At 45.4% G+C, this 27752-nt stretch overlaps 1 protein-coding gene across 1 annotated transcript in view; it reads right to left on the reverse strand.

Moving 5' to 3' along the window:
• The window catches only part of MEGF10 (multiple EGF like domains 10), a 125394-nt gene that overhangs the window by 60189 nt on the left and 37453 nt on the right, over positions 1–27752 (reverse strand). Inside the window, exons 4-5 of the mRNA XM_062189960.1 lie at positions 24514–24606; positions 1537–1783 (exon numbers count right to left, since the gene is read on the reverse strand). Of these exons, the coding sequence (XP_062045944.1) occupies positions 1537–1783; positions 24514–24606 (340 nt within the window). The remainder of the gene's footprint in view (positions 1–1536; positions 1784–24513; positions 24607–27752) is intronic.

Below are 27752 nucleotides of genomic sequence, written 5' to 3' on the forward strand. Positions count from 1 at the left end.
AGAGCTCTAGAAGACAAGTTTTCCCTGTTCAATAACTGCTCATTTAATTAACATCAAGAGCACTAATCATAGGGGCTGAAAGGTCACCCAGTCCTTCCCTTTGTTTCGAGCACTTTCTAATGAGACTACTGCCCCGTAAGGAGAATCTGTCCTGCCAGCACCAAGGTAGCACAAATGGCACCCGCTCACTGGTGACAGGCTTGCCCTGCACCTCTTACACGGTGCCTGTGCTACCTGCACGCTGACTTCCGTCTGTGCATTTGGTTTCTAACCTCAGAGAGAGGTTAGAGGCTGGCACACCACCGGCCTCGTGCGCATGCTCTCCATGACCTGGTTTCTGTGGTCTGCCGTCCAGACTGACCAGCCTGCAGCCCCGCACCCCTCTGTGGTAGGCACCTTCTTCTCGAAGCCTCTGCTTCTTCCCCTGGGAGAAACTGCTCCCAGTTTCCCATATCCCCATCCAGTCGCGGCCTTGGTGAGAACCCATAAAAGCAATATTCTCAGTGAAACAGCTGGAGATCGCTACCTGTTCCAAACATGGGGAATCCTCCCTCAGCTCTGCTTGGAGGGCTCGGCACCTGCCGGCAGGAGGCATTCACTTAATCAGCTGTAGTTCTTTCAAGTTTTGCTCCTGTGATTCACAACTGTCACTTTCTCAATAAGGGAACAAGATTTTTCTATTGTCTATATTTTTCTGCGTGCAAATTCTGCCTGTTGTTGCGGTTGCTCATGGGAGCCAAGCAAAGAATGTTCCTCCCTCAGACAGCAGTGGAGGATAAGTGGATGTCTCTCTGTGTGCACACTTCCCACACAGTCATGAGCCATACACCCTTATAGGCATAGAGCAATATTACTATCCACGGGCATCAAAGTGTCAAACAGCCCAGTTCCTCTTTATTAGTGGCTGTTAGTGGTTTTTTTTGGACCTGTAGAGCACCCCTGGCATGACATTACCTAAAAGTTACAACTATTAACATTTCATCTTCTTTGTTGCTGATCTTTATCCCTGTTAAGCATGCTTTATTAAAAATCCCCCAAGTGATGTCCCATTAACAATAACAAGGATAGCAAACACTTGGAAGCTACTTACTACGTGTGGGCACAGTTCAGAGTGCTCTATGAGGGGATATCCTAGCTCTTTCCTCTTTTCTCAGTCACTGGGACCACCTAGTTTCATGCAGCTAATTAAATACACCAAGCACAGCCAGCGTGGACGCTGAACAGGCAGTGGAGTAAACTGAATATCATCGCGGGAGAATCGAACCAGCATCTGAAGTCGGCCGGGCAGATCCAAACACGGCCTCTCTGCACATCCCCTGCCCCTCTCTCCTTCTCACCCAGGCTGGAATGCCATGAGTCAAATAGCAGAGCCCTTAATGGCTCTCAGGGCTCATCTCCCTTCTGTGCCCAGAGCCCGGCTCCTCAGTAACTCTCCAGGGAGCCACGGAAACAGAGGCACAAGGAGTGCGGTGGTGGCAGTAGCACAAACAGAGCGGTGAACAGCTCTACCACACTGCCCGGCAGCATGTCACTTACAAGGCTCCGGTGTATCCTGGCGGGCAGCGACACTCCCCTGTGACATGGTCGCAGGTGGCTCCGTTCTGGCACTGGCATCTCTGGTGACAGTCGTTACCGTAGGTGCCCTGCTCGCAGCGGTCCTCGCAGCGCCAGCCTCGGAAGCCTGCAGTGCAGTGGCAGGCGCCCGTGATGGGGTTGCACAGAGCCCTGTTTTTGCACTGGCACCGGCTGCTGCAGTGGGGGCCCCAGTGATCTCCGTCGCAGGCTGAGGTGGGGAAGAGAAACAAGGGAGTGAATGGGAGGGCAGCTGTGGGACACGCGGAAAGAAGGGATGATGACCCCTCCTGGCCATTCCTCAGAGGGGACAGGGCCCAGAGACACCCCATGGCAATGCCTCACAACCTTCAGTGTTGAGGTGTCACCAGTTTCCAGCTCATACCTCGCTCAGCCTGTTCCTTGTCCACCTCCCCCTGACCCGCCCTGCCCTCCTCACCCCCACCCCGGGTGGCGTCTGAAGCAGCTCTGACAATAGGCACCTGCGAGGGATGCTGGGAGATATGGAGTCCCTGCATGCTGGGGCAGGTGACCCGCCCAGGCAGGGACATTTCTGCATGTGAAGAGGCTTGGACTGCATCTTTGGGCCAGGGATTGGTGGTGATGCATTGAATGCAAGGAGCAGCGGTACAGGTTTGCCTCCACTGGGGTATGAGGAAAGGGCAGGAAGGAGCCGGCCCTGAGAAAGCAGGGAGAGGGCGCTGGAAGAGCAGCGCAGGTCTCAGAGTGACAGTGCTGAGGGGAAGGGCAGAGGCAGAGCCACGGGGGTGGGATGACTCTGTTCCCTGGCTGGGCCGGCCGACTCCAGGTAAGAAACTTGCTGCTCAGCTTCCGAGAACAGACAGGGGAAAAAGTGTACGAGGGGCCTTCCACGAGTTCCCAAAGACGTGCCGCCATATTCCAATCTCCATGAACTTTTAGAAATACCCTTGTACTACCTGGCCAGCTCTCCTCCCAGGCCAGCCAAGTAATGAAAGTCAACAGAGTGCCTTCCCCTAGGAGGTTCACACCTCCCTTAGGATATACCCCATGTGAAGAGATAGATAGGTCTGGGCCTCTTAACTTACAAGGCCTAAAGCCCAACAGATTATTATCAAGCCCCTTCTATCAGGTTCTATTTGCCTCTCAATCAGTAAAATTACTTGTAGCTTAGACAGCACCTTTCTTAGCTCCTCTAATAATGACTCTGTCCTTTGTTCTAGACCCTGTCTAGTCCACTTGGGCCTCATTCCTTTGTAATCATAACCTCTACTCTACCACCAATGGCTCTACTCCCAACCTGTGTGTACTGATGGTCCTCTTCCCCACTTCATGCTGTATAATTGTTCAGACCTGGTTAAGGCCACTCTTAGGATCATTGGTTACTATCCTCACTCTGTCTTTTATGACCTTGTCTAAATATGATCAGAGTCGGGGAACTTGGAAGGCTTCCATAGCCTTGGCAACTCATGACGACAGCCTAGGGTGGTTACTGGCGCCATAAACTAGAGTGTCAATTTGTTGGGTCAACAACAGGAGCCACTGTGCGCTTGCTCCTGATGTGGGATCTCTGTCCTTAATGTACTGTACATTTTGATTCAGTGCTGTGACTAGTACTCAAACAGTATGTTTCGCTTTGTGTTTCTATGTGGGTGCAAACTGTTGAAGTATTTATACTAAATTGATCTTCTGTATATGAATAGAATTGAAGATGAATCTTGATGTGAGTGGAAGGGGAGAGGGAGCGGGGGAGGGGAGGGTTGCGGGTGGGAGGGAAATTATGGGAAGGGGAAGCCATTGTAATCTATAAGCTGTATACTGGAAATTTATATTCATTAAATAAAAGTTAAAAAAAAAAAAAAAGAAATACCCTTGTACTGGTCTATTTCAAACCCGGGGAGGAGGAGAACCTGCAACTGAAATGGACAGCAAATCCAAAGGTAACAGGCACACAGAAGCAGGTACGTTGGAGGCAGAAGTCAGCATCTTAAAGGGCAGTTCCAAAGAAACTGGAGAAAAGGAGGGTGTAGGGAGCAAAAACTCTCAGGCACAACTCCTCTGACAAATTATACAGGGTGACGATCAACAAAACCTACTATTAATATGTGTTGCTGAGCCGGCTGTGCGTGTATGTATGTGTTTATTTATTGGATGCGACAAAAATCATGAAGGAATATGCACACTGCCTAGAGCTCTTAGAATAAATTGGTTTTATGATTTAAAAAAAAAGTTCCATTTCACAAAAATTTTGTGACTTCAACAAATCCGGGATAAGCTATCATAAAAAAATAACTCTGGGAGCAGATGCCTCATTAGGAGTGCAGGATCCATCTTCCAACATTAGAATCTACCTTTGAGTCCATGATATCAAAAGGTTGGGATGAATAATTTCGTTTTTAATCAGTATGGCTTTGGTCTCATTAGTACTTTAATAAACACACTTTAACACAATTAAAAACAACGAGAGAGAATTATTGAACCTAAAGCAGATCAAGAAAGCAATTACCTAAGAACTCACAATCTTCTTTCCCAAAATAAGATTAGGTGGTAATTCCAAAATGAGTTTCTAGCCTAATTGTTATTCATAGGAGGTGTTTCTTTTATTGCCTATGGATATGGACAAAGAATATTTTTTAATTGTAATTCTTTTAATCTAGGATCTTAAAAGAAAAATAATATCTATTTCAGAAAGTTACATGGTAGCCTTTAAGTTTACTAAGAGAGCCCAAGTAGATAAAAATTTATCCTGCTTTTATGATCTTCCAAAATAGACACTATCCTTTGAAACTTGCTCCCTGACTCATCAAACCTTAAAAAGGAAAATTCCCATTCCTCTTAAGACAAACCTGTTACCCTACCACTTGATCCTTTTTTTCTCTTGCCTTCCGTACAATATTGTCAATCCATTACAAGGAGTCTTCAGAAAGTTCAGGAAAAAAGACTGTGAAAAAACTCACGTGCATTTCAAAACTGTTTTGCCCAAAATGGCCTTCTCTTTTTTTCTTCGAAATATTTATTATTTATTTGAAAGGCAGAGTTGAGAAAGAGAGAGAGGGAGAGAAAGAGGGAGGGAGGGGGAGAGAGGGGGAGAGAGAGAGAGAGAGAGAGAGATCGATCTTCTAGCTGTTGGTTCACTCCCCAAACAGCCACAACAGCCAGAGCTGGGCGGATCTGAAGCCAGGAGCCAGGAGCCAGGAGCTTCTTCAAGGTCTCCCATGTGGGTGCAGCGACCTAAGCACTGGAGCCATCCTCTGCTGCTTTCCCAGGTGCATCGGCAGGGAGCTGGATCCAAAGTAGAGCATGTGCGACTTGAACTGACATCCATAAGGGATGCCAGCATGGCAGGTGGCAGGTTTACTGGCTATACCATAGCACCAGCCCCAACCTTCTTTTAATTCTGTTCTCTATGAATCTTTTGAAACCCCCTCTTATCAATGATCTCACTCCTAAAATGTGAAGGCAGTCCTGATCTTGCCCTCTTCCAGACAGTGTGCTGCAGAGCCAATACTTTTACTGATTTCCCAAAAGTTCATTCATTTTGCTCATCTCTGCAAATCCCTCTCCAAAGTTTCCATTTCCTTTTCAATTTTGGGGGAGCCTCAGATACCTGAATGAACTACCTGCCTGCTCGCTCTGCTCAAAGGAGGATTAGTTGACTGGCACAAAGGGCAATTTTAGCTTCTAAATTTCCTTAATAAGGACATTAATGTCATGTCAAAAGCATTTTTAAAATAATTGTGATGGAATGGGCATATGGCAGAGCAGCAGTTAAGCTGCCACTTGGAATGCCCCCACTCCATATTGCACGCAGGGCCTTGGTTGGAGTCTCGACTCTGCTTCCAATTCCAGCTTCCTGCTAACCCATGCCCTGGGGGGCAGCCGATGGTGGTTCTGACACTCACATGGGAGACCCAGATTGAGCTCCTGGCTCCCTTCTTTGGCCTGGCCCAGCCCTGGCTGTTGAGAGCATTTGGGGATTGGACCAAAAATAGATGGAAGATCTCTGTCTCTCAAATAGTGAAAATAAATGCTAAATAAGTAAAAGTTTCAAAAACATCATGCTGGGTTAATAGTGAGTAGCTTCATCACTGTGGCACTGTGGTGAGAATGGGTCTCAACAATGCGTGTTTCACAGACAGTTTTATAACAACAGGAAGGAGGTCAGAAGAAAGAGAGCCACTGAGGGGACAGGACTGACCCCTCCTCCACACCGTGCCCTGTCTTACATCCCATTCAACAGAGTCTGAGCAGTCAGACACAGCTCAGCCCTATATCCCTGGAACTGGCAACAAATAAATAAATAAAGACATCTTCTTATAATACAAATGAATTCAGAACAAAAATCAAGTACTATCAGTATGGAGAAAAGGGTTTCCTGCTTTCACAGATATGCTATCTCGTGGACACGGTGGGATCCCTGACCTTATCGAAGCACTACGGCCTGTTGGAAGTGACAGCTTCCTTGCCTTGGGCTGCATTTTTGAAAAAGGCCAATGGTACCAGCACCTCCCTACGTGAATCTAGTGCAGTAACATGAGTTCAAGTGTATAGACAAATGGCAAGGAAGCGGAACTAGGAGTACACACACGTCCGTGCTGAATTCAGGCAACGCTGTGACTTCTGTTCCTTTCTTCCCCCGTCATAGCTTACGACTTCAATACATCCATGTTCAAATGTACCCCGGTGAGTGACCCAGCCTGTAGCACAAAAGCCAGCTTTCTTGCCTGGCTATGACAAGTGCAAGGGTACTTCGATGTGTCCAGACAAGAAGCAGAAGTTATTCCTTACGTTCAGTGCAGGGCTTAACCAACAACTCTCAGCTCAAGTACCATGTCTTAAACAATCCGGAGAGAGCCTGCGCTCAGACCATCTAACTACCTCACTCTAGCATCAAAGGACAAGTGTTTCCCTCCGCAAGAAAGTGGTGAACATGGGAATAGCTTGAGGAATCAATTACACTCACGGCACCCATGGCGTGGGTGCTGGGGTTGGAGCAGGAAACATGAAGGAACAGAGTTTTGTTTCAGATTAAACTGAAAGGAATCTCAGTGTTGGTAAGCAAGTGATGACTCATTTTTCACTTCTGGGTTCAGCTCTTACCAGGCTAACAGCTGGCAATGGGCTCTCAAGCACAATGCACCCAGATCCAGGCAGATCTGGCCAGAGATAGCTTAATGAGGGTCTCAGACAGGCACAGACAGCTTGCTCTAATAAGATCTCATGGTAAGTTGGAAATAAAGAATTTTAAACTCCTGTGTAATATCAGAAGTATGTAATCTATCCTCCAATCCTTGGTGAAAACTAGGAAAGCATGAGATCCCCCCAAACATTGGGTATGCACTGGGACACTTAGAGCAGTAACTTCCAGTGCCCTCACATTGCAACCACAGATCACATACATGCACTGGGCGCTGATTCATTCAACTGATGTCTCTCAAGTACCTGCATGTATGGCATACAGTGCCAAGCCTGCAGTGCAAAAGAGAATGATAGAGGCCACACGTCTAAAGGCTTTCAGTCCAACAGCAAAGACTTCAAGTTAGCAGGCAATGAAACGCTGTGTAGGAGCCAGCGTTGTAGTGCAGCCAGTTTAAGCTGCTGCCTGTAATGCTGGCATCCAATGAGCACCCATTTGAGTCCCAGCTGCTTCACTTCTGATTCAGCTCCCTGCTAGTGCACCTGGGATAGCAGCAGATGATGCTCCAAACACTTGGGCCCCTGCCACCCATATGGGGCCTCAGCTGGAGTTCCAGGTTCTTGGCTTCAGCCTGGCCTAGCCCCAAATGTTGCAGCCATTTGGAGAGTTAACCAGTGGATAGAAGATCTCTCTATCTCCTCTCTCCCTCCACCCTCTCTTTCCCTCTCTCTCTGTAACTCTACCTTTTAAATAAATACATACATATTTAATAAAATAAAATACTATGTAATAAGTAGCAAGGTCAGTATATGGTCTAGCTACAATGGAACATGGGATGACACACAGCCAGTGTTGGGGTCAGGGAAGACTTCCCACCTACACTGCCACCTGCCACCTAAAGGCAGAGTGTGCCACATTCATGTACAGTGTGTAGGGTTTTTAAACAGGAAGTTAAGGTGGGAGGGGTGGGGTCTGCAGGAAGTCTTACTTTCAGAGGGAATGCTCACCCCAGGAGGCAGTCAGTGGCTCAAGTAGTTGGGTCTCAGTCATTCAGGTGGGAGATCTGAATTGAGTTCCTGGCTCCTGATTCCAGCCAAGCCCAACTTTAGCTGCTCTGAGCATTTTCAAGTGAACCTGTAGATGGAAAACCCCTCTCTCCCTCTTTCTCTCTGTATGTGTGTGTGTGTCTCCCTTCCTGTTTTCCTGCCAACTCTTTCTATTCAATGAAAATAAATGACAAAAAATTTAGAGAGAAGGACTCGTGCAACAGGCCAGAGGTCCAAGAAGGTTACCTTGGGCTTCTATGCCGTTGCATTATGGCCATGATTATCTTTCTTAGCTATGAACACAAGAAGAAACCAGCAGAAATACATACAGAATCTGGTGGAGACAGAGACACGCCAGACCTATCCCCTTTCTCTCCCAGGTCTCCTACTTTTCCACATGCAACCCAGAAACACCTGTCCTATAAATAAACATCTGAAACTCAATCTGAGATGCTCTCTAATAATAGCATTATCTTTTATCCATGTACTCATGGTGCACTTAGGCCACAAGGTTTATATATATTTGCCTTGTTTCATATCTCCCAAGTAAAACTGAATTATGTAAAAGTTGAGACACACGGACACTATTTTTGATATTCTCGATTGTGCATGTACAATGGCAATCAGCAGGCTGGCAGTGACAGTCAGGCACACTCTGATCTTGGGGAGGCTAAGCTGTAGAACACTCTGCACCCTGAGTCCCGAGCAGGGGAACAACAATGGCGGAGGTAACCTTTCCCTTTCTGCGGAAGCCTCAAACAGTCTTACAGGAGAGCAGACAGACACCTCCGCTTTAGAGGTCACTTTGAAGACTCGTGTGTGTGTGTGTGTGTGTGTACATAAAGACAATAAAAATGTAAGAGCTAAATGCCGAACTCCTTAATAATACTGCAGTGCCCTCACAGACCCTATTCTAACCTCCAGAGATGGATGAAGTCTTCCAGTGACCTTACAAAGTAGGCATGGTTGCACCCCTCTTTTATAAGAAGTTGAGTTCCAGGTGATTCGCTCAGACTCCTGGAAGTACAAAGGGATTCAGCACTGACCCTCTGTCCCGAGTCTGCTCTAAACCACTGTATTTTCCTCATGCCGAAGCTATAAGAACGTTTATCCCAGCACCATTCACAACAAAGAAAAATGGAAACCAACCTAATTTTCCAGTAATAAGGAACTGGTGAAAAAAATTGGGATACCATACGCAATTACAGAAGAGTATGTAATGAACTAGAAGGACGTTTGCAATATCATAATTGTAAAGAGCACATTGAAATCAGTATGCACCACATGACCCAATTTTAGCAATTTATTAGAATGTACCAGATGAAACTGTCACTACTTTAGGTAAAAAATGGTCGATTATCAGCAACTGCATAGGTTGTACGTAATATCTGGGAGGTTGGAGGAGAAGGAAGAGAATGGGAAAGACGGAGTGACCGAGGGACAATGGAAAGCTTCCCAGCAAAATGGCACCACCAAGGTTCTCTGGGACTGGAGATTACGCATGATTTTTCTTTCACTCATTTGGATTAACTGGATTTCCTAAATTTTCTACAACAATTATGCATACTGTGGGCAGCCAGAGAAAAACAAGCAGTAAGTTCTTTTTTTAAAAAAAAACGCCCTGATGGCCGGCGCCGTGGCTCACTAGGCTAATCCTCCGCCTTGCGGCGCCGGCACACTGGGTTCTAGTCCCGGTTGGGGCGCCGGATTCTATCCCAGTTGCCCCTCTTCCAGGCCAGCTCTCTGTTGTGGCCAGGGAGTGCAGTGGAGGATGGCCCAAGTCCTTGGGCCCTGCACCCCATGGGAGACCAGGAGAAGCACCTGGCTCCTGCCATCGGATCAGCGCAGTGCGCCGGTCGCAGCGCGCCAGCCGCGGCGGCCATTGGAGGGTGAACCAACGGCAAAAAGGAAGACCTTTCTCTCTGTCTCTCTCTCTCACTATCCACTCTGCCTGTCAAAAAAAGAAAAAAAAAAAAACACCCTGTTAGCTGAGCATTTTATCACGACAGGGTCTGTGAACCACATTTTATGAGCTCGTTCCAGTGCTCGCCACAATAATGACATGGTGGGTATCCTTATTACTTTTGCCTCAGAGAGGGTATTTAACAGTAGCACATTCAGAGGAAACAGCCAACTTGAGTACACCAGGATTCAAACCCAAGATTTGATACATACAACAGAACAAGCCCTTTTCGCGATCTACACCCTGACACCATCCTAGGTTCTAGCCCCTGCCACCATTGCTGGAAGCCAGGTGGCCATATGGCCCAACTGCCAGTGTCAAGCCCCATCCCCACCCTAATGGGATTCGCTGCTCCTACTTTCCTGCCCTCCTCCTGGCAAAGTTTTAAAAGGATCTTCTCTTGAACACATATGTGCCTCTCTCTCTCTCTCTTCCTCTCCGTCTCCTGACCTCTGTTTCTCTCTCTCTCTCTTACACTCTCCTTCTCCCTCTTTTTCCTTCTTTGCCCCTTCCCTCTGGTCTGTCAGGTTTCCCCCAATAAACTCTTTCCCTTAAAAAAATATAACAAGCTCATTCTGCAACTGAAGTATCGAAATGATCTACTTTGGATAAATATAATATCCCACAGTTAAGCCTGTGTCTAATAGGAGCCATTTAGGCTAAGCAGCAAATGACTGCAGTTCGTTGTGCAAGCTTTTGGGGTTAGCTAACGAGCCAATGTTGGAGGACTGAGGAAATGATCTCACTGGTGAGAACATAGGACATTTCTCAAAGGAAAAATAAAAGGAAGGAGACAGTCCACTCTGAAGCGCGTCTGTAAGTTGATAATGATTTAATCATCATTATCATGCAAACCAAAGAGCTGGCAAGCCTGTGAACACAGCACTGATGTCATCAGGTTTGGGAGGACCAGACCTGACAACGGGGGCCACAGAGCACCTGGCACATGGCTGACACTCATGCTCTGCCCGATGGGAACAGACCTCTAGCCCAGTGGTTAGGACGCCAGTGTAGACGCCATGTTCCATCCTGGGGCACCTGGGTTTGATACCTAGCTCTAGCTCTTGACTCAGCTTCCTGCTAATATAATCTCCGAAAGGCTGCAGGGATGGCCCAAGTGACTGGGTTTTTGTCACCCAGTTTTTGTCACTTTGTGAGGTTGGGGGTGGCATTCCTATCTCTGTTTACACGGAGATCAGCTCCAGTTGTTGAAGGCATTTGGGGCATGAGCCAGTAGGTGCAAAACCTATCTTCACTCTCTCCCTCCTTCTCCCCTCTACTTCTCAAATAAATAAAAAAAATTTATAAAAATGATATATCTGATGAACAGATGAAAGTGATTATGAATGTGGTATGTGGAGAGGGGTGTGGCTAGGTAGGATGGCAAGAGTTATGACATGAACCAGGCATGATTAGGCACATTAAGAAGCTCCCAACTCCAGCTTCCTGCTAACGCACACTCTGGGAGGGAGAAGTGATAGTCTGACTGCTTGAGACCCAGGTTGAGTGCATTCTTGGCTCCTGGCTTTGGCCCAGCCCAGCCCTGGCTGTTTGGGGCACTTGGGAAGTGAACTAATGGGCAGCAGACTCCCTCTCTGTTTGTCTCTCTCTCTCTGCTTTTCAAAAAAATAAATAAGTAAAAATTAGGGGGAAAGGGTGGCGAAGCTGAAATGCCACACTGAGTGTTGTTCTGGGGGAGGGGAAAAAGCATATTGTGCACTGTCTCACGCAAGGGACTCCTTCAGTAGGAAAAAACAAAAAGGATGGATGGGTGGATGAGATCATGTCCCTTAGGTGAAGCTCACCAGTAAGCTCACCTTGTTACAATATTCCTCGGTCACCAGCTGGCTCAAGGAGAGGCTACAACCATTTATCATCAGACAGATGCATAGCTATAAAACCCTGGGTCGGTCCTCCACCATCATAACATTTCATTTTCTTTTTTGTAAAATGAGGGTGGTAGAACACGGTAGCAACACAAAACGTACCTCTTATTACGTGTGAAATTTTATTCCATGGTTGCCACAGTGGAACATCCCACCCCAGGAGAAATAATGCCTCAGACAAACACCCGCCAGCTGTACGTGGAGCTGGAATCACAGCAAGCCCGACACTGGTCTGTGTTGTTTGTCTTGCATGAATCACTGTGCCAAAAGGGAAAATTTGGTTCTCACAATGTGAATTTCAAAAATAAAACAGCTTAGTAACTCTGTAAAGCAAACGGCAATTCCTCAATCTTTCGTCCACTTTTGTTTTAACGGGATGTGGGCAACTCAAGTGGCATCTGAATTTCTATGCTAAATGCCCACTGTCAGTTCAGTCTTTCTTTTTAATAAAAAGATTTTTTTTTTCATTTGAAAGGCAGAGTTTCAGAGATGTAAGAGGCAGAGAGAGAGAGAGAGAGGGAGAGAGAGAGAGAGAGAGAGGGAGAGAGGACATTCTTCCATCCACTGATTCACTCCCCAAATAGCCACAAAGGCCAGGACTGAGCTGGGCTGAAGCCAGGAGCTTCTGCTGGGTCTCCCTTATGGGTGCAGAGGCCCAAGGACTTGGGCCATCTTCTACTGCTTTCCCAGGCCGTAGCAGAGAGCTGGATCCGAAGTGGAACAGCCGGGACTCAAACTAGCATCAACAAGGGATGCCAGCACTGCAGATGGGGGCTTTACCCACTATGCCACAGCGCTGGTACATTTTGTCCACTTTTACAAAACCAGCTGGAAAAACTTCAGGCCTATAATGACACCAGAGTTACCTTGTATTGTATTCTTAGTTGTCAGTTAAACTCTGGATTTAGAGAAATGTGTAGGCATGTACATAGTGCCCAGAAACGTAAAAGGGAAAAAAGAAAGAAACATAGGAATTTCTTAATAATCCCCATTTCAGTATAAAGGAATATACTGTCATAAACAAAATGGCTGAATTAGTAGGCACCAAAAAATCCCACTGATCTGACTCTGCATTCATTTACCGGCCTCATGATTCACCACCGCAGAAGCAACCTTGAAACTCATGTTGGACCATAAGATACTTCTCTTAAGCAATCAGACAGCAACAGAAAGGTCCGGTTGTATGCACATGTATTCAATCTAAATGAATCCTAGGTTACTGGAGCAGATCAGGGTTTCTAAACCTTGGTTTAAGCCTAGTGGTAGGTCAAATGGAGATCAAACACCTTGGGGATACACTACTACCCATGTATCCTTAGAGCAGAATAACACACCGAATCTTAAAATTCAAAGCTGTCCTGGGGACAGAGACATCAGCTTGTAATACACAACTAGTCCCACCATTCCTGTGTTTGAACTAGCTAAGACTGCAAAGTACCCTTCACATATAAAATGTCAGGTATCTATTAGGATTAACATACTGACTTGAACATGCCTTTTTACATGATGTTTGGCTGTGATGGCCTCCCATGACTTTCAACATGGGTAAATTCACAACGAGGAAGGAAAATTAATAGGGAAGGAAGTTCCACCCGGCACGTCTTGAGGCAAAGCCAAAAATAAGTTCCCCGAAGAAAATATCTCTATAAAGTGAGTGACTTTTAGAAGAGACCAAAATAATTTCCCGCTATCTCAAAGGCGAGAAAAACGGGGTTCCTGAAATGGACACCCTTTCTTCTTAAGCTGGGTCCCTCGGGGTCTTTTATCTCCCCGTGATCTTATTCCTTGTCTGTGGGGCTACCAAGGCGATGGTGTGTCACTCCCTTTGTTCATGCAGAAGAAAAGCTCCTCATTCAAAACATCAAGCGCTTTAAAAATAAAACAACTCGGTAAAGCCTCTCCATCCATGAAGAAGAACAATAAAAATGTATTTCCCAGATGCCCTGAAAGCACAAAAATCCCATGTCCTTCAGATGTCAGCAAACCACCGGGGAGCTGACAGAGGGCCAACAACCACCGCGGAGCACCTCCCAGGCTGCTCCAAGTACTCAGTGGCTGAGACAAAGCCTTTATTCTCCTTTCAAAACGTTTGTTAAGTGAATGTTCAAAGTATGAACTGTCATTTCATAGCTTCCGTGGAGGCTAGTCTTGCTTTACAAACCAGGAAAAGTAAAAAGGGTGTGAAATGTGTATCGTACGTTAACACGTCGACGTATGCGCGTCGGTGTCTCTCTGTGAAAGCATCTTGATGACCCAATTCATCAGCCCAGGAAGACTCTCAAGGCTGGGATTAAGTAAGAATTGGGAGGACTACATTTACTTACTGACACCAGAATAGTACCAACCTCAGGAGCCTTTGCCCAATGTCTTGCTTTTATCAATTCCTGTCATATTTTCATTCTTTTGCACATTTATCTTTTGATTAACAATTTGTTAAGCATCTTCTGTGTTTATCAACTTCTACTTGTTCTACATGCTCCAGATAAGACCTGGCACACAGCCAGGCTTTCTCTGTTGGCCTATACTGAGACTTATTGTGAAAGAATTCAGTGAGTGTTTGAGTACAGAGACACAAGACCTGGGTCCTTCCCAGAGCGGGCAGGACACTGAAGGCTCCGTGTCCAGGACCACCACTGCACACATACTCCTTCTCTTCATCATGGACATGAGAGCCTACAGGGCAGAGGCTTTAAACCTTGTGCCAAAAATCCCACAGTAAGAAAACTACCTCCCCCATCAGTAATGCTTACTGGCTGGTCCCAAAGATTTAATATAGTTTTCCTAAGAAAATACATGTTTAACTATGGGAGACTACAAATAATACTGTAACAAAGGCTCATCTACCCCAGACCAAGAATTAGCTTTCTGGAACACTGTCACTCGTGCTGCATCAGTGAATGGAAGAAATGAAATAAATAAAACATGGCAGATAACGCTAAAGCTTCTATTGCCTCTCTTGTGCCTGTCCGCAGCTCCTTCCTTATCCCTTCTGCAGAGGTCAGTGTTGTAATGGTTCTATTTTTTCATTATTTAATTAATCATTTAATTAATCAATGTATTAATATACCAACCCACTGGTTCACTCCTCAATGTCTCAATGGCCGCAGCCACAGCCACAGTCCAGAGCTGGGAACTCAAGCCAAGCCCCTCACAGGGAAGGAACCCCATTACCGGAGCCATCACTGCGCCTTAGAGCCTGCATCAGCAAGAAGATGGGACCAGGAATTGGAAGCAAGTACCAAACGCAGGCACTCCTACATGGGATACAGGCATCTTCACTGAAGGGCCCAAGTCACCCCATCGTGGTTTCAGTATGCACCCTTCTAGTCTATGTATGCATGCGTGTGTTGAGTACGGAACTGTTTCATGTATTTGTGTGTTTTACAAAAATGTACATAGCCGCATGCATCTTGGGTTTTTCACTTTTTATGATATTGAGCTCTAATATCGATATATCTGCTAACATGGTGGAATACCAGTTTACAGTAATATTTACAGCTTATTACTATAAACTGCTCTATAGTACTACATTAACAGCTTCTGATAAATTTAGCGTTTCCTATACATGTGACCATTTTCAGTTTCCAAATATTCACCATTCCAAAGATGAAAAGAACACTTTTTTTAAAAAAACCTAGTAATTTACATTTTTACCATTTTTGTCTGTTTTAATTTGTATAATTCCTTTATTTATTACAAAAGGAACAAATCTCAAGCATTTCTTACAAGTGGTTTTAACAGCATAATGGAACTTCACCCCTACCCTCCCTGCTCCCACCTTTAAAGAACACGTCTTTACTACACGTATCCAAGACTGTAAATGTATTTTATAGAAGTTGAAATAAAATTTCCAGATCGTATGATCCACACATATTAAAATTTCATTCTGAAGACAGCCAAACTGACATCTAATGCTATTATGCAACTTAACCACATCACAGTGGTATTCACAAACCCGTCATGCTGTTGCTAGCACTTGATAAAGTCACACTTGACTTCTGCCAGTGTGCAGGTGAGAAAGGGCAGCTTGGTCCTTTCTATTCCTCTCTCTGGTTGCTACACAGACAAGCACATCTTTGCATGTTTATTGGCCACTCGGTTTCCTGGACTCTGAATTACCAGATTGTATCCTTGGTCTACTTTTTTAGTTGAAGGATTTTTTTTTTTCATATTGATTTGTGGGAGTTCTTTACATGTATATGTACATACTAATTATTTGTTTTATATGTTGCAAAAATCTATTCCTAATCTCTTTTTTCTCTTATCTTTGCTCATGGTAACTTCCATCTTACAGAAATTTTAAAATTTGATATGGTCTAAATTATCTAATAACTAATATACAGCATGGATAAACTTGCGTATGTAACCCTGACTTTGTAACACAGGTTCTTCTTTTTTTAAATGGCTGCTTTTCATTAATGTATGAAAAAAAAATTCCTTGTTATCTATTAGCGTCCATTCAAATCAAATCCATTAAAATTTAAGCTTCCTTCCAAAGCTACCTGTGGTAAATTCATGCAACAGTAGTGAGTGATAAAATCACTTCATTCCTCAACTATTTACCCTACAGGAATAGCCCTTATTAATAGGATAAGTATTATCCTATTATTATTTTCTGCCCTTTATTATTTTTATACATCTCAAGCAGGTTTGATCTTCTCCAGGCACAAATCAGCTAGGTTCTCTGTGAATTGAAACATACTTTGATCAAAGAGTACAACAGAATGATTCGCTTTTTAAAATTTTTTTTGCCTTAAGAAAATTTCTACATATTTTAAAAAATCCTTTCACATAATCACAAATGATCAGATGTCAGATAAGGCCACAGAAGATGCTGGACTATGAAATAAATCAGTATGTTGAATTTCAGTAAACTGACAAGATACTAGGGCACTCCAAAAGAAAAACAGAGATTAAAAGATGTTTATGTTGGTGCAAAATAAATTTTTTATCCATGCACACAAGGAACCTTCAAAGTATTCATGAAAAATTTGTAATATGAAAAGATTATGCACGATATTTCCAAATTTTTTTGCACCAAAATAAACTTCTCTTTTTCCACAAACCTTCTGAAGGATCCTCATATATGTGGCTCTGTTGAAACTGAATAGTTTGGGTAAGAGGAGGAGCAACCAGTGAGTCCACAGGACCATCTGATACATATTATTATTTCACTCTAAGCAGAGCCACCAGAAAACACATTTCTGTTGTCAGAAAATGGTTCTTATATGTTTATATGAAAAATTATAAAGATTTATGAGCTAATATGGTTGCTCCCAGTATGAACATTTTTTAAAAACTCAACTAAGCTATACCCTGCTATTTGTTTGATAAAAGAGGAGTCTAAAAAAGTTAATGAAATTCTCCTCAGTGCTATGTGACTTGAAATAATTTGTAGTCTGAATCTCTTTGCCTAATTTTGTCCTGATCGTACTCCATTTGGGTACAAATTACCAGCTAAGTCCTTTCTCATCATACAGTATTTTCACCTTGAGAAGTACTATGGGAAGTTCAGATGGCAAAATTACGTACATTCTCCATGCAAATAAAGGCTGACTTTCAAACAATTTTCTTAGTCATGGGGCCATTAAATCACAGCTCCCAAGAGTGACAGCCTTGGTATTGACACCACCATCTTCTTTCTCTTGAGGGTAAAGAGCTGCTGGGCCCACCTTTTCCTCCAACTCATGGAAACCACCCCTCCTGCAGTTTCATTTCAGTTGCCAGTTGATGGACAAGGAGTCTCCTGCTAAGTCACCAAGGACAAACGTGTCTGCACTGCGCTCAACCAAGGTGAATCCGTGAATCTCAAGGCCAGGGGGCCTGGAGCTCCCTAAAGGAGCTGAGCGGCAGACTTCCAGCCATGGAGCTCAGTTCTCTTCTGCCTTGACCTCTCCAGTTCTCTGCCTATCTCTCCACAGCCTTCAGCCCCTCTGTGAAATGGAAATTGCCTCAAAAGGAGAGGCAGAGCACCTGAGAAAAAGTTAAAAATGAATGGGACAGACAGTAACTGAGAATAGCCTCTCTATATATGGGGAGGGCAGGGAACTTGGGCGAGATCTAAGTGACCCAGTGAAGTGAGCCACGTCAGGACTCAGCAGGAAGACTACTGCAGGCGCAGGAAAGACTAAGAGCAAAGTCAGAAATGAAGCCAGCGTGTTTCCAGAACAGGCACGCAGAGAATGAGCAGCCAGACTTCCAGAGAGGAGGCGGAAAGGCTCGAGGAGCAGGGTGGTCAGGCCACGCAGACGTGGTGGGTCACGTTCAGGGCTGTGCAGTTTCTCCTAACTGCAGTGTGACATGCTGGGCACTTTCGAGAAGGGGAGCAGTACAGCTTTCCAACATTGCCTTGACCTCAGCAAAGAGAACTGATGCTAGGTGGGGAAGCCAGCAGGGAGTCTACTGAAATCACCAGTGGACAGCGAATGGAGTCTTGGGTAGGTGGCACCAGGTACCACAGTGAGGTTAGATTTGGTACTATCTTGACATTGAGCAAGATTTTCTGATACCTGGATACTGCACAAAGTAATAAAAGAAAAGAGAAAGCAATGCATGCTATGTAATGGAGTTCCATAGCCTGACAGTACAGCCTCATCTTTCTAGCACCTGCATAGGAACTGACTGACATGGGCCACGTAGCTGCCCAAGCCATTCCCACTAAGGCAGAAGCAGCATGAACCAGAGAGGAGTTCGTGTGGCAAGGATATCCATAATCGGTGGTTGGAAACAATGCAATTAAACAAACAAACACATCAGCTTCACTGGGGCTTTTGTCTGAGGAATCTCCTGGCAGACAACTGTGAACAGAGAGCTCCAGATAAAGCAAGACTTTTGTGACCCACGGGACAAGAGGAAATATCCCCAACGAGCTGCCCATCACTGCCCTGCCCAATGACTGCACCATGGGAGAAATGTGGCAGAAGCCGTATGCCTCACGCCAGGAACTGCCAGACCATGCACTTTCTGTTGTCACTAAACAGTAATTGTGCCATTGAATCCTTGCACACATATGAAGTGGGACACTGTTAAAGCAGACACTTGCTTTAAGGGGGAGGCAAAGGTGGCTCAGAAACAGCCCAGAAAGGAGAGCAGCTAGGATGATGGCAGGACGGGGCTGGAGGGGCGGTGATGCGATTTCTCTGCCCCTCCAGAAAGTGGCCAGAAAGGCTTCAGACTCTTTCAGAAGGGCAACATTAGCAGGTTCTGTCTGTGATTTCTATCAAACGATTTGGACGCTCCATCAGTGATCCGGCCTTCGGGCAGTTCTGATGAGCTATTTGGGGCTCAAGCCTTGCCACTCATCACCACTAAACCAAATGATCTACTCCTACTTGTGCTGCCTGTCAAGCTGATTCTGAGTTGACTCTGACATTGGCCGGGCGGTTGAATGACTTGCTGCGAGGCCTCAGCTCTGGGGGCCTTCTCCCTTCAGACTCCATCGATCCCTCAATTGTGTCCCATCAATAGACCCTGATGGCAGACCTTGCTGGCGACGATGTCAGCTTTGTGTGCCTGGCAATGTCTGCCTTGTAATATCTTCCAAATAGGCCCGCCCATGTGAGCATCCCGCAGGCAAAGTCTTATTGCTCACTCTACACTGCACAGCATGTCTGGTTGTATAAAAGGTCATCAGCGTTCCTTACACGGAACCTCAGAATGACTGAACTAGTCTTGCCTCTAGGGCATATTTTCGCTGCTTCTCAGTACACTTAACCAGAAATGCTATTATTGACTGAATAAACCCCAACATGGGTTTTCTGGACCAAAATTAATTTCCATTTTAGCCCCTCCTTGATACTAATGTCAAAAGCAGAGAGCCTTCAGGACAAGCATTTGAAAACCACTTGCCAGCTATAGGCTGATTTATGGCTCTCCCATCTGTGTCTTACAGCCATGAGAGAAATAGGAAATCATAAACAGGCTTATATAGGTTAAGAAAACAAATGTGCTGTGACTGCTCATGCAAAAGGTTTACAGTGTTGGCAACACAAAACATGTCAGACACTACACACAGAAATTCATTCAAGGAACTCACACCCAGGACTGTAGACTTGCAAGAGGTCACAAATACAATCTGGCCAACATTCTTCATGTGACAAATGAGGAAAAACTAGATGGTGTCATTATAAATTCATCGTCTCTAATATGAATGTATCCTCCACATCTCTCAGGGGACTTCTCTAACATTTGTCCAGAGTTGTCTGTCCCGGCCGCCTGCCCTCACCCCCTCACCGCTGCGGATTCTGGCTGCCTTCGCTAAACCTTTCTCAGAAGGCACAGGATCGTCTTGATTAAAGCCACCAGCTCCGAATGAGATGTGGGTCTGGCTCCCCCACTTATGAGACACATAAACCCAGGCAAGTCACTTAATTTTTCTGTGCCTCCATTTTCTTATTTGTAAACCAGGAACGAGGACTGTGACCATCTCATCGTGTGCTGTGAGCCTCACATGAGGTCATTGCTGTAGAGGCCATTCCCATGAGACCAGCACCCACCCCTCAGCTGTTCCCTTAACCCCTGCATCCGACACAGTGCTTTGCCCACAGAGACTATTCAAGGAAAGCTCACAACATGAACACTGGCATGGCCTGCTCAGAATCGCAAAGTTGAGTGAATAATATTAAATGGAACAAACATTGACCGTGCTCCAATCATACGCCAGGCACAAAGGGGCTGCAAGATCAGTAACAACGGCCCCTGCCCTCCAGGAATCGTTTATCACCCAAGGATCGGGGAAGAGGAATTGAGACGTGATGCCTGGACAGACAGACTAGTGCAGGGGAAGAAGAGCTGGGGAGCAGGAGAGACAAGTGGGAAGGAGGAGAGGGTGAGAAAGATGAACACTGTCCTCTCATACAGGCCAAGGGACACATTAGGGTGCCAAGGAAAATGAAATATGTGTGTGCTTTTAAAAATCATTTTAATCAAATTTAAAAAGAAACATTATGTATTAGCCTACTCAAATAAATCATGATTTCATTCCAGGGGGACAAAGTGTGCACTGCTTTCTGACACACCTGGTCTTCATGCAGAGAATGCACTGAGGGCTGGGAACACTGATCGCCTCATGGGTAGAGACACTTCCCTCCATGGGCCAGGGACCAGATCTCAACTGTGTGCCTGAAAGCATTTGTCAGTCCCTACATCTCCCACGTGCTTTCCTTTTAGCTTTTTTTTTTTTTTAAAGATGCATCCACTCGATTGTAAGTCAGCGTCACACAGAGGGGGAGAGACTGGAGAGAAAGAAAAAGGGATCCCCCATCCACTGGTTCACTCCCCAAAGGGCCACAACGGCCAGGGCTGGGCCAGGTGAAAACCAGGAGCCAGGAGTTTCTTCCCGGTCACTCACGTGGGTGTGGGGGCCCAAGCAATTCGGCCATCTTTCATTTTCCCAGATGTACTAGCAGGGAGCTGAATCGAAAGTGGAGCAGCCGGAACTCCATGCAAGCCCACACGGGACGCCAGCACAGCTGACAGTGGATTAACCTGCTGTGCCACAGCGCTGGCCTCATCCCATGTATTTTTAGAAGGAAAACAAAATTGATGGTGGTATGTAACAGTGATCAATTTAATGCCCCTTGGCCACTGTAGGCTCCAATGTCAATGAAAGCAGTGACTCTTCTTGCTGAATTGATCCTGATGATCAGAGGGAGACTGGGTTCCTGCTACACAGGATGGAAGGGAGAACACCATCTGGACCCCAGCGATTCTGCAGAGCACTCCCGACTCCACATAAAGGTCAATGGCAAACATCAATGACCAGAAAAAGCAGGACAAGCGGGCTCTCAGACCCTTCCAGGACGAAGGTTTGAGCCGCTCCACCAGCTACAAAACCCGAGCAGCTAGGTTCAGGCTGAGCATGGAGGACATAAGGCATGGGGAGGGGCCGTGATGGTACAAGGAGCCAGTCTAACTACCAGAGCAATGATGCTATGAATCCTACATCTATCATCAAATTCACATGTAACAAGAACCAGACAGAAAGGGAGCTAGAAACAGAATCCTTGGAGAGCAGGCCCTCTGGGGGCCCCAGCATGGCACAGTGGGATAAACTGCCACCGGTGATGCTGGTTCCAGTCCTGGATGCCCCACTTCCAATCCATTTGCCTGCTATCGCAACCAGGGAAACCAGTGGAAGATGGCTTAAATTCTTGGATTTCCCCACCACCCACGTGGGAGACCCAGATGGAGTTTCAGGCTCCTGTCTTTAGTCTGGCCCAGTCCTGGCTGTTGAGAACATCTAGGGAGTGAACCAACAGATGAAAGATTCTGTATGTGTATATGTTTATGTGTGTGTGCGTGCGTGTGTGTGTTTCCTTCTCGCTCTGTAACTCTGCCTTTCAAATAAATACAAAATAAATCTTTAAAAATGGACAAGCGCCGGCGCCGTGACTCAACAGGCTAACCCTCCGCCTTGCGGCGCCGGCACACCGGGTTCTAGTCCCGGTCGGGGCACCGATCCTGTCCCGGTTGCCCCTCTTCCAGGCCGGGTGAGACCAGGAGAAGCACCTGGCTCCTGCCATCAGAACAGCGCGGTGTGCTGGCCGCAGCGCGCTACCGCGGCGGCCATTGGAGGGTGAACCAACGGCAAAAGGAAGACCTTTCTCTCTGTCTTTCTCTCACTGTTCACTCTGCCTGTCAAAAATTAAAAAAAAAAAAATGGACAAGCAATTAGCCCCTTTTAACAGCTGTGTAGTGGGTTACTAGAACACACTTTTACTTCTGGAATTATCTGGCCAAAAGTAAACAAAACGAGACATTTCCTGATACTAGGGTAACTGCCACCGACAAAACCCAGGTGGCGTTTTCTCATATGGTTAAAAAATGTGCCAGAAATGTTTTTCTTGGAACCTCAATATAGGTTTCAGATATCTGCTGATTTTTTTAAATCTTTTTATCCATTATAAAGCCGAAGTATGAGTTAAGTAAAAGAAACCAAAGATTGCCTAAATATCACCTTCTGGAATTAAAAGAACATATATTCTCAGAATTCTACAGAATTCATTTAAAAGTCCAGAAACTCCCAAATAAAGCAGGAGTTTATGTTCTAGAAGGCCCAAGTCAGCTCGAGGGAGTACGAACCTACGCAGGCTTTCATCTGGCCTGCACAGGCACTCGTCAGTCTGAACCGTGAGTTTGAGGTAGGCCGCAGCACTCAGGAGACAAAGCTCGCGAAAGATGGCACAGCCTTCCCGCCCTGGAATTAGTAACAAACCTCATTTCCAAACGGGAAGTACACCCACTCTCCCCTTTCCCAAGCAGTTTATAATAATGTTATTTTTCTTCGAAATGTCTAGGCACAACTCATTTTGAAGCTGGAAAGTTCATGAAAGCAACATCGTATTTGAGGTCAGTCGGCCAGAAACGTGGATCTGCGCCAGGCCCCACATCCTCAGCATTGTGCCTCAGTGGCCTGTGAACAAAATGCCTACTCGCAGCAGCAGCAAAACAAAGCCCTGCGAGGCAGCTGTCCCTGGGAACTGAGAAGCTTGTCGGGGCTGAAAGAGACACACACACACACACACTCACACTCACACACACATGCACACACTCACGCACACACACTCACACATATGCACACACTCACGCACACTCACACTCACACATGCACACACACGCACACGCACACACATGCACATACATGCACACACTCACACACACTCACACACATGCACACACTCACGCACACGCACTCACACATATGCACACACGCACACACATGCACACAGTCACACTCACACATGCGCACACACGCACACACTCACACACTCACATGCACACATACGCACACACTCACACACACACTCACATGCACACACACTCCCTGGTACAATAAAGACTCTTTCAGACCAAATGCTCTGTGCAGGTACAGCACCAGGGCTTCTGCTGGAGTTGTTGCTCTGGGGAAAGCCAAGAGCGGATCAGTCCCAAACAGGTGGTGCCAACAAGATAAAGCGCTAACGCCCCCAAGGAAGCAAGTAAAATTCTCAGCACGAGCGTAAGGAGACGCTGTGAGATCCTCTTGGACTGGTCTCAGAAAATTCCCAGTAGCAATAAAAATACACTTCTGCTGTCATGGGAACCCGCTAATGTTTTAAAACTGTGATTTCCTTTTCACAAATGTAGTGCTTCATGTATTACAATTTAGTGCCGTTTCAATTCCCTCTCAGAGTTTTCGAAGCAAGAGAGAAGAAGAGAGGATCAGGAAGTGGCACAATTATGCACGCAGCGATGAGTTTTAACTGTGAAATTCAGCAAAGCAACTGCACTACAGACACTCCATCACTCAGTCCTCATGACAAGGACTACGGGTACTAGGTGCACTCTGCTTGAAGTCCGAAATATCACCATTGCAGAATTACAATCCTAACATAAGGGACAGAACTTTTATTCCATACTATGACTTCATTTAACAAGCACCACACTGTGCATGATTCTGAAACTGTTACAAATACTTTTCCCCAAAAGTTTTCTGCCTCTGAGTTCAGACCAGAATAATGCAAGTATCAAAAATACTCATTTTACTTTTGAGTTAAAAAAACAAGTGGTAAACCGTTGTCCTCAGGAAAGTCTGGTGGATAAATCAACAAGTACAAGCAGTTAGAATTCAATGCCTGTACGACCACAAACGCCTTCCTGTAGTAAGATGTCTAAAACCTGGACCCTCACATTTGTGTTCACCAATGTATGGGTATTGGGTTATTAAAATAGCCTTTTTTCTAGGTGCTCTTCTTTATACTCAGTTAACAACAGCTCTGTATAAAAGACATGCAGAGGTTTAATTAGGAACTCCATGAATGCATTGACTGGAATCCACATCACGCTCTGCATGGGGATGGAGGGGGAAACTGTGGCTCAGGGTAATCTGCAGACACAGGGGCCCATCCAGCACAAACATCCCTGGACGGACAACAGCAGGTGGAGACTTACCACTGGAGCAGTTGGTCCCACCCCAGCCAGGCTCACACTGACAGGTGTTTGGAGCAATGCAGCGACCGTGGACACATTTATCAGCACAGTGAGCTGTCAGAGAGAAAATCAATCAAATAAAGAAAGTTGGCACAAGACAAAAAAAAAAAAAAGCCAACAACACAGCTGTTGCACATCCCAGTCTCAAGTATCGCTTAAAAACAACATGCATGCCTGATAATTCCCTTCAATCCGTCCCTTGGCCCTCTCCCAGTCTCCTGTGGAACCAAACAATTCTCCTTCTCATTTTGATATCTCCAAGTAAATTCCTTCATTTCTACTATTTAATTCTACTTCATGCTAAATTAGGAAAGACGTTTCAAGGATAATTGCCAAGTCCACGTTTTAACAAAATTATCAATGAATTCCAAATATATCCTCTTTGTTTCAGGAGGAACATTTGTGGAAAAAGCAACCATAAAGCAAGGAATCAGGACTCCAGAGAGAGAGAGAGAAGTGATTCCCTTTAACGTAATACATTCCCCGGAAGCACAGCCACATTTCTCTGTGACCATGTCATTCACAATTATGACACAGCAGAATCCCATACCCTATTTGAAAATTGTCACCCAGGTCTTTGGGAAATATTGTCTCAATCCCTTTTTGTTAGTGTCCATCTTAGGACTGACTCAGTCCTTGGAGGTAAGGGGGCATCTCTACAAACACGCATGAATGCACAGTCTTTTGATTTGCAAAGTCAAGGTTCAGCTGGCTGACAGAAACAGACATCAAAAATAGACTGCACTGGACATCAACGTTGCATTCAACCTTGTTGTCATGTATGTTGGCTAAATATTCTTTTTTTTAAAGATTTATTTATTTATTTGAAAGAATTACACAGAGAGAGAAGGAGAGGCAGAGAGACAGAGAGAAAGGTCTTCCATCCACTGGTTCACTCCCCAGTTGGCCGCAACGGTTGGAGCTGTGCCAGTCCAAAATCAGGAACCAGGAGCTTCTTCCAGGTCTCCCTTGGGGTGCAGGGGCCCAAGGACTTGGGCCATCTTCCACTGCTTTCCCAGGCCATCCTGGGAAAGAGAGCTGCATGGGAAGTGGAGCAGCCGAGACTCAAACCGGAGCCTATATGGGATGCCAACACTATAGGCGGCGACTTTACCAGCTGCACCACAGTGCCAGGCCCTAAACATTCTTTAAAATACCTACATATTTGAGTAATTAGGAGAGCAACTGGAAGAACTTTGGATTCACTTATTTCAAAATCTTATCTAATAGTATCCTAGGGGCCGGCACAGTGGCTCACTTGGTTAATCCTCTGACTGCGGCACTGGCATCCCATATGGGTGCCAAGTTCTAGTCCTGGTTACTCCTCTTCCAGTCCAGCTCTCTGCTGTGGCCTGGGAGGGCAGTGGAGGATGGCCCAAGTGCTTGGGCCTCTGCAACCACGTGGGAGACCAGGAGGAAGCACCTAGCTCCTGGCTTCGGATCAGCTCAGTGCCAGCCATGGCGGCCATTTGGAGCGTGAACCAACGGAAGGAAGACCTTTCTTACTGCCTCTCTCTCTCTCTCACTATCTATAACTCTACCTGTCAAAAAAAAAAAAAAAAAAAAAAAAAACCACCAGTATCCTAATGTCCCTGTACTTTAAACAGTTTACTAACTTGCCTCTTATTTCAAAAGTAACCTGGCTTTACCACCCAAGACAAATGAAATAACAATGAATAAAATAAACCTCACCTCTGCTTCCAACAACTAGTAACATTTTTATGCATGTAGAACCTTTCAAGAATTTTTTCCTATATATGTTTCTCCTTTAAAAAATCCAGAATCATAATTATTTACAAATTGCTTTGTGACACAATGATAAAAATATTTCCATGTCATTAAAATATTTTTTTCTACAGTGCAGCCGCCAGCATGTATATAATGTACACTTGCACACATACAGTGAACAAGTGCAGTATATACACAGTACTGGACCAACAGTAATGATTACTTCACAGATCTCAGTCTTAGATATGAAGAGATACAAGGGAAAGGCATTTCAGGTGATGGGAGAGCAAAAGCAAGCAGGGGAGGGAAAAAGACATGGGAAGTTCCATTTGTGGGTAGTGTTTGGGGCACAGGAAAAGCAGAGAGAACCTGAGATTTAATTAAGGTGTTAGGTCTTCACTCCGAGAATTAGCTAGGAGTACACTAATAAAAGTATAAATCTGATACAAGAAGCTATCAGGTAGGGGATACCATGAGAGAATAAAGTGACCACAAATTTCAGGTAGTAGAGCCTCACCTCCTGTCGCCAGAATAACTCTGTAGCACCCAGGCGATTGGCTGGAGGCTGCCGGGCCTGGTAAGCTTGGGACCCTGGGCCAGGGCAGAGCTTTCCAACATCAGAGTTCCAAGGCAATGCTTAGCAACCTCATAATATTTGATTCGGACAATTACACATTTAGTTGTGATTAGAAGCAGAACCTGCCTGCTTCACACTAACACACTGTCCCTGCAATATGTTGACTTTCGCTGCTGAGTGAGGAAGCATGGGGTGACCTCAGGGCTCAGTGCCTTCTTCCATCTCCACGTGACTTTCCTTTGTAAGGCCATAACTCTGTACTGTCCTTTCTTGACAATTCAGACATGCACATTTCTTTTTTTTTAATTTTTTTATTTCATAAATGTGAATTTACAAAGTGCAACTTTTGTATTGTTGTGGCTTCCCCCACAACCTCCCTCCCTCCCGTGGCCCTCCCCTCTCCCTCTCCCATCCCGCCCTTTATCGAGTTTCATTTTCAATTACCTTCATATACTAAAGATCAACTTAGTTTATACTAAGCAAGGATATGTACACTTCCAAAGTCAGCAAAATACCATACTCCAATGTGGTGCAAGTAAATGCCACAGAGACCTGAATCTGACAGCGCGGGGCGTGCTCTGGAGGTGGCATCACACTGGGCGACATGAAAGCACCCACACACTAGACTCACATCTTACAGACAGCGCTGTGCCCACTGTAATATAACCACAGGGGACACAACAGAATGTGCCCCTGTGCTGGCTACACACTGCCACTGATCAGCCTGCAGACACAAATTCCTCAACTTCCTCTTCTTCAAGACGTTAAAATTATTAAAATTCCATGTGTATATCTCTAGAAGTTCTAAAAATCAGGCACTGTTTGTCTTTAATGTGCAACAAGACTTTGTTTATCCTCTGCCTTTAAAACAAAACACAGAAGTTAGATGTGGTGG

The sequence above is a fragment of the Lepus europaeus genome, chromosome 4 (genome assembly GCF_033115175.1).
Source record: "Lepus europaeus isolate LE1 chromosome 4, mLepTim1.pri, whole genome shotgun sequence".
NCBI classification, from domain to species: Eukaryota; Metazoa; Chordata; class Mammalia; order Lagomorpha; family Leporidae; genus Lepus; species Lepus europaeus.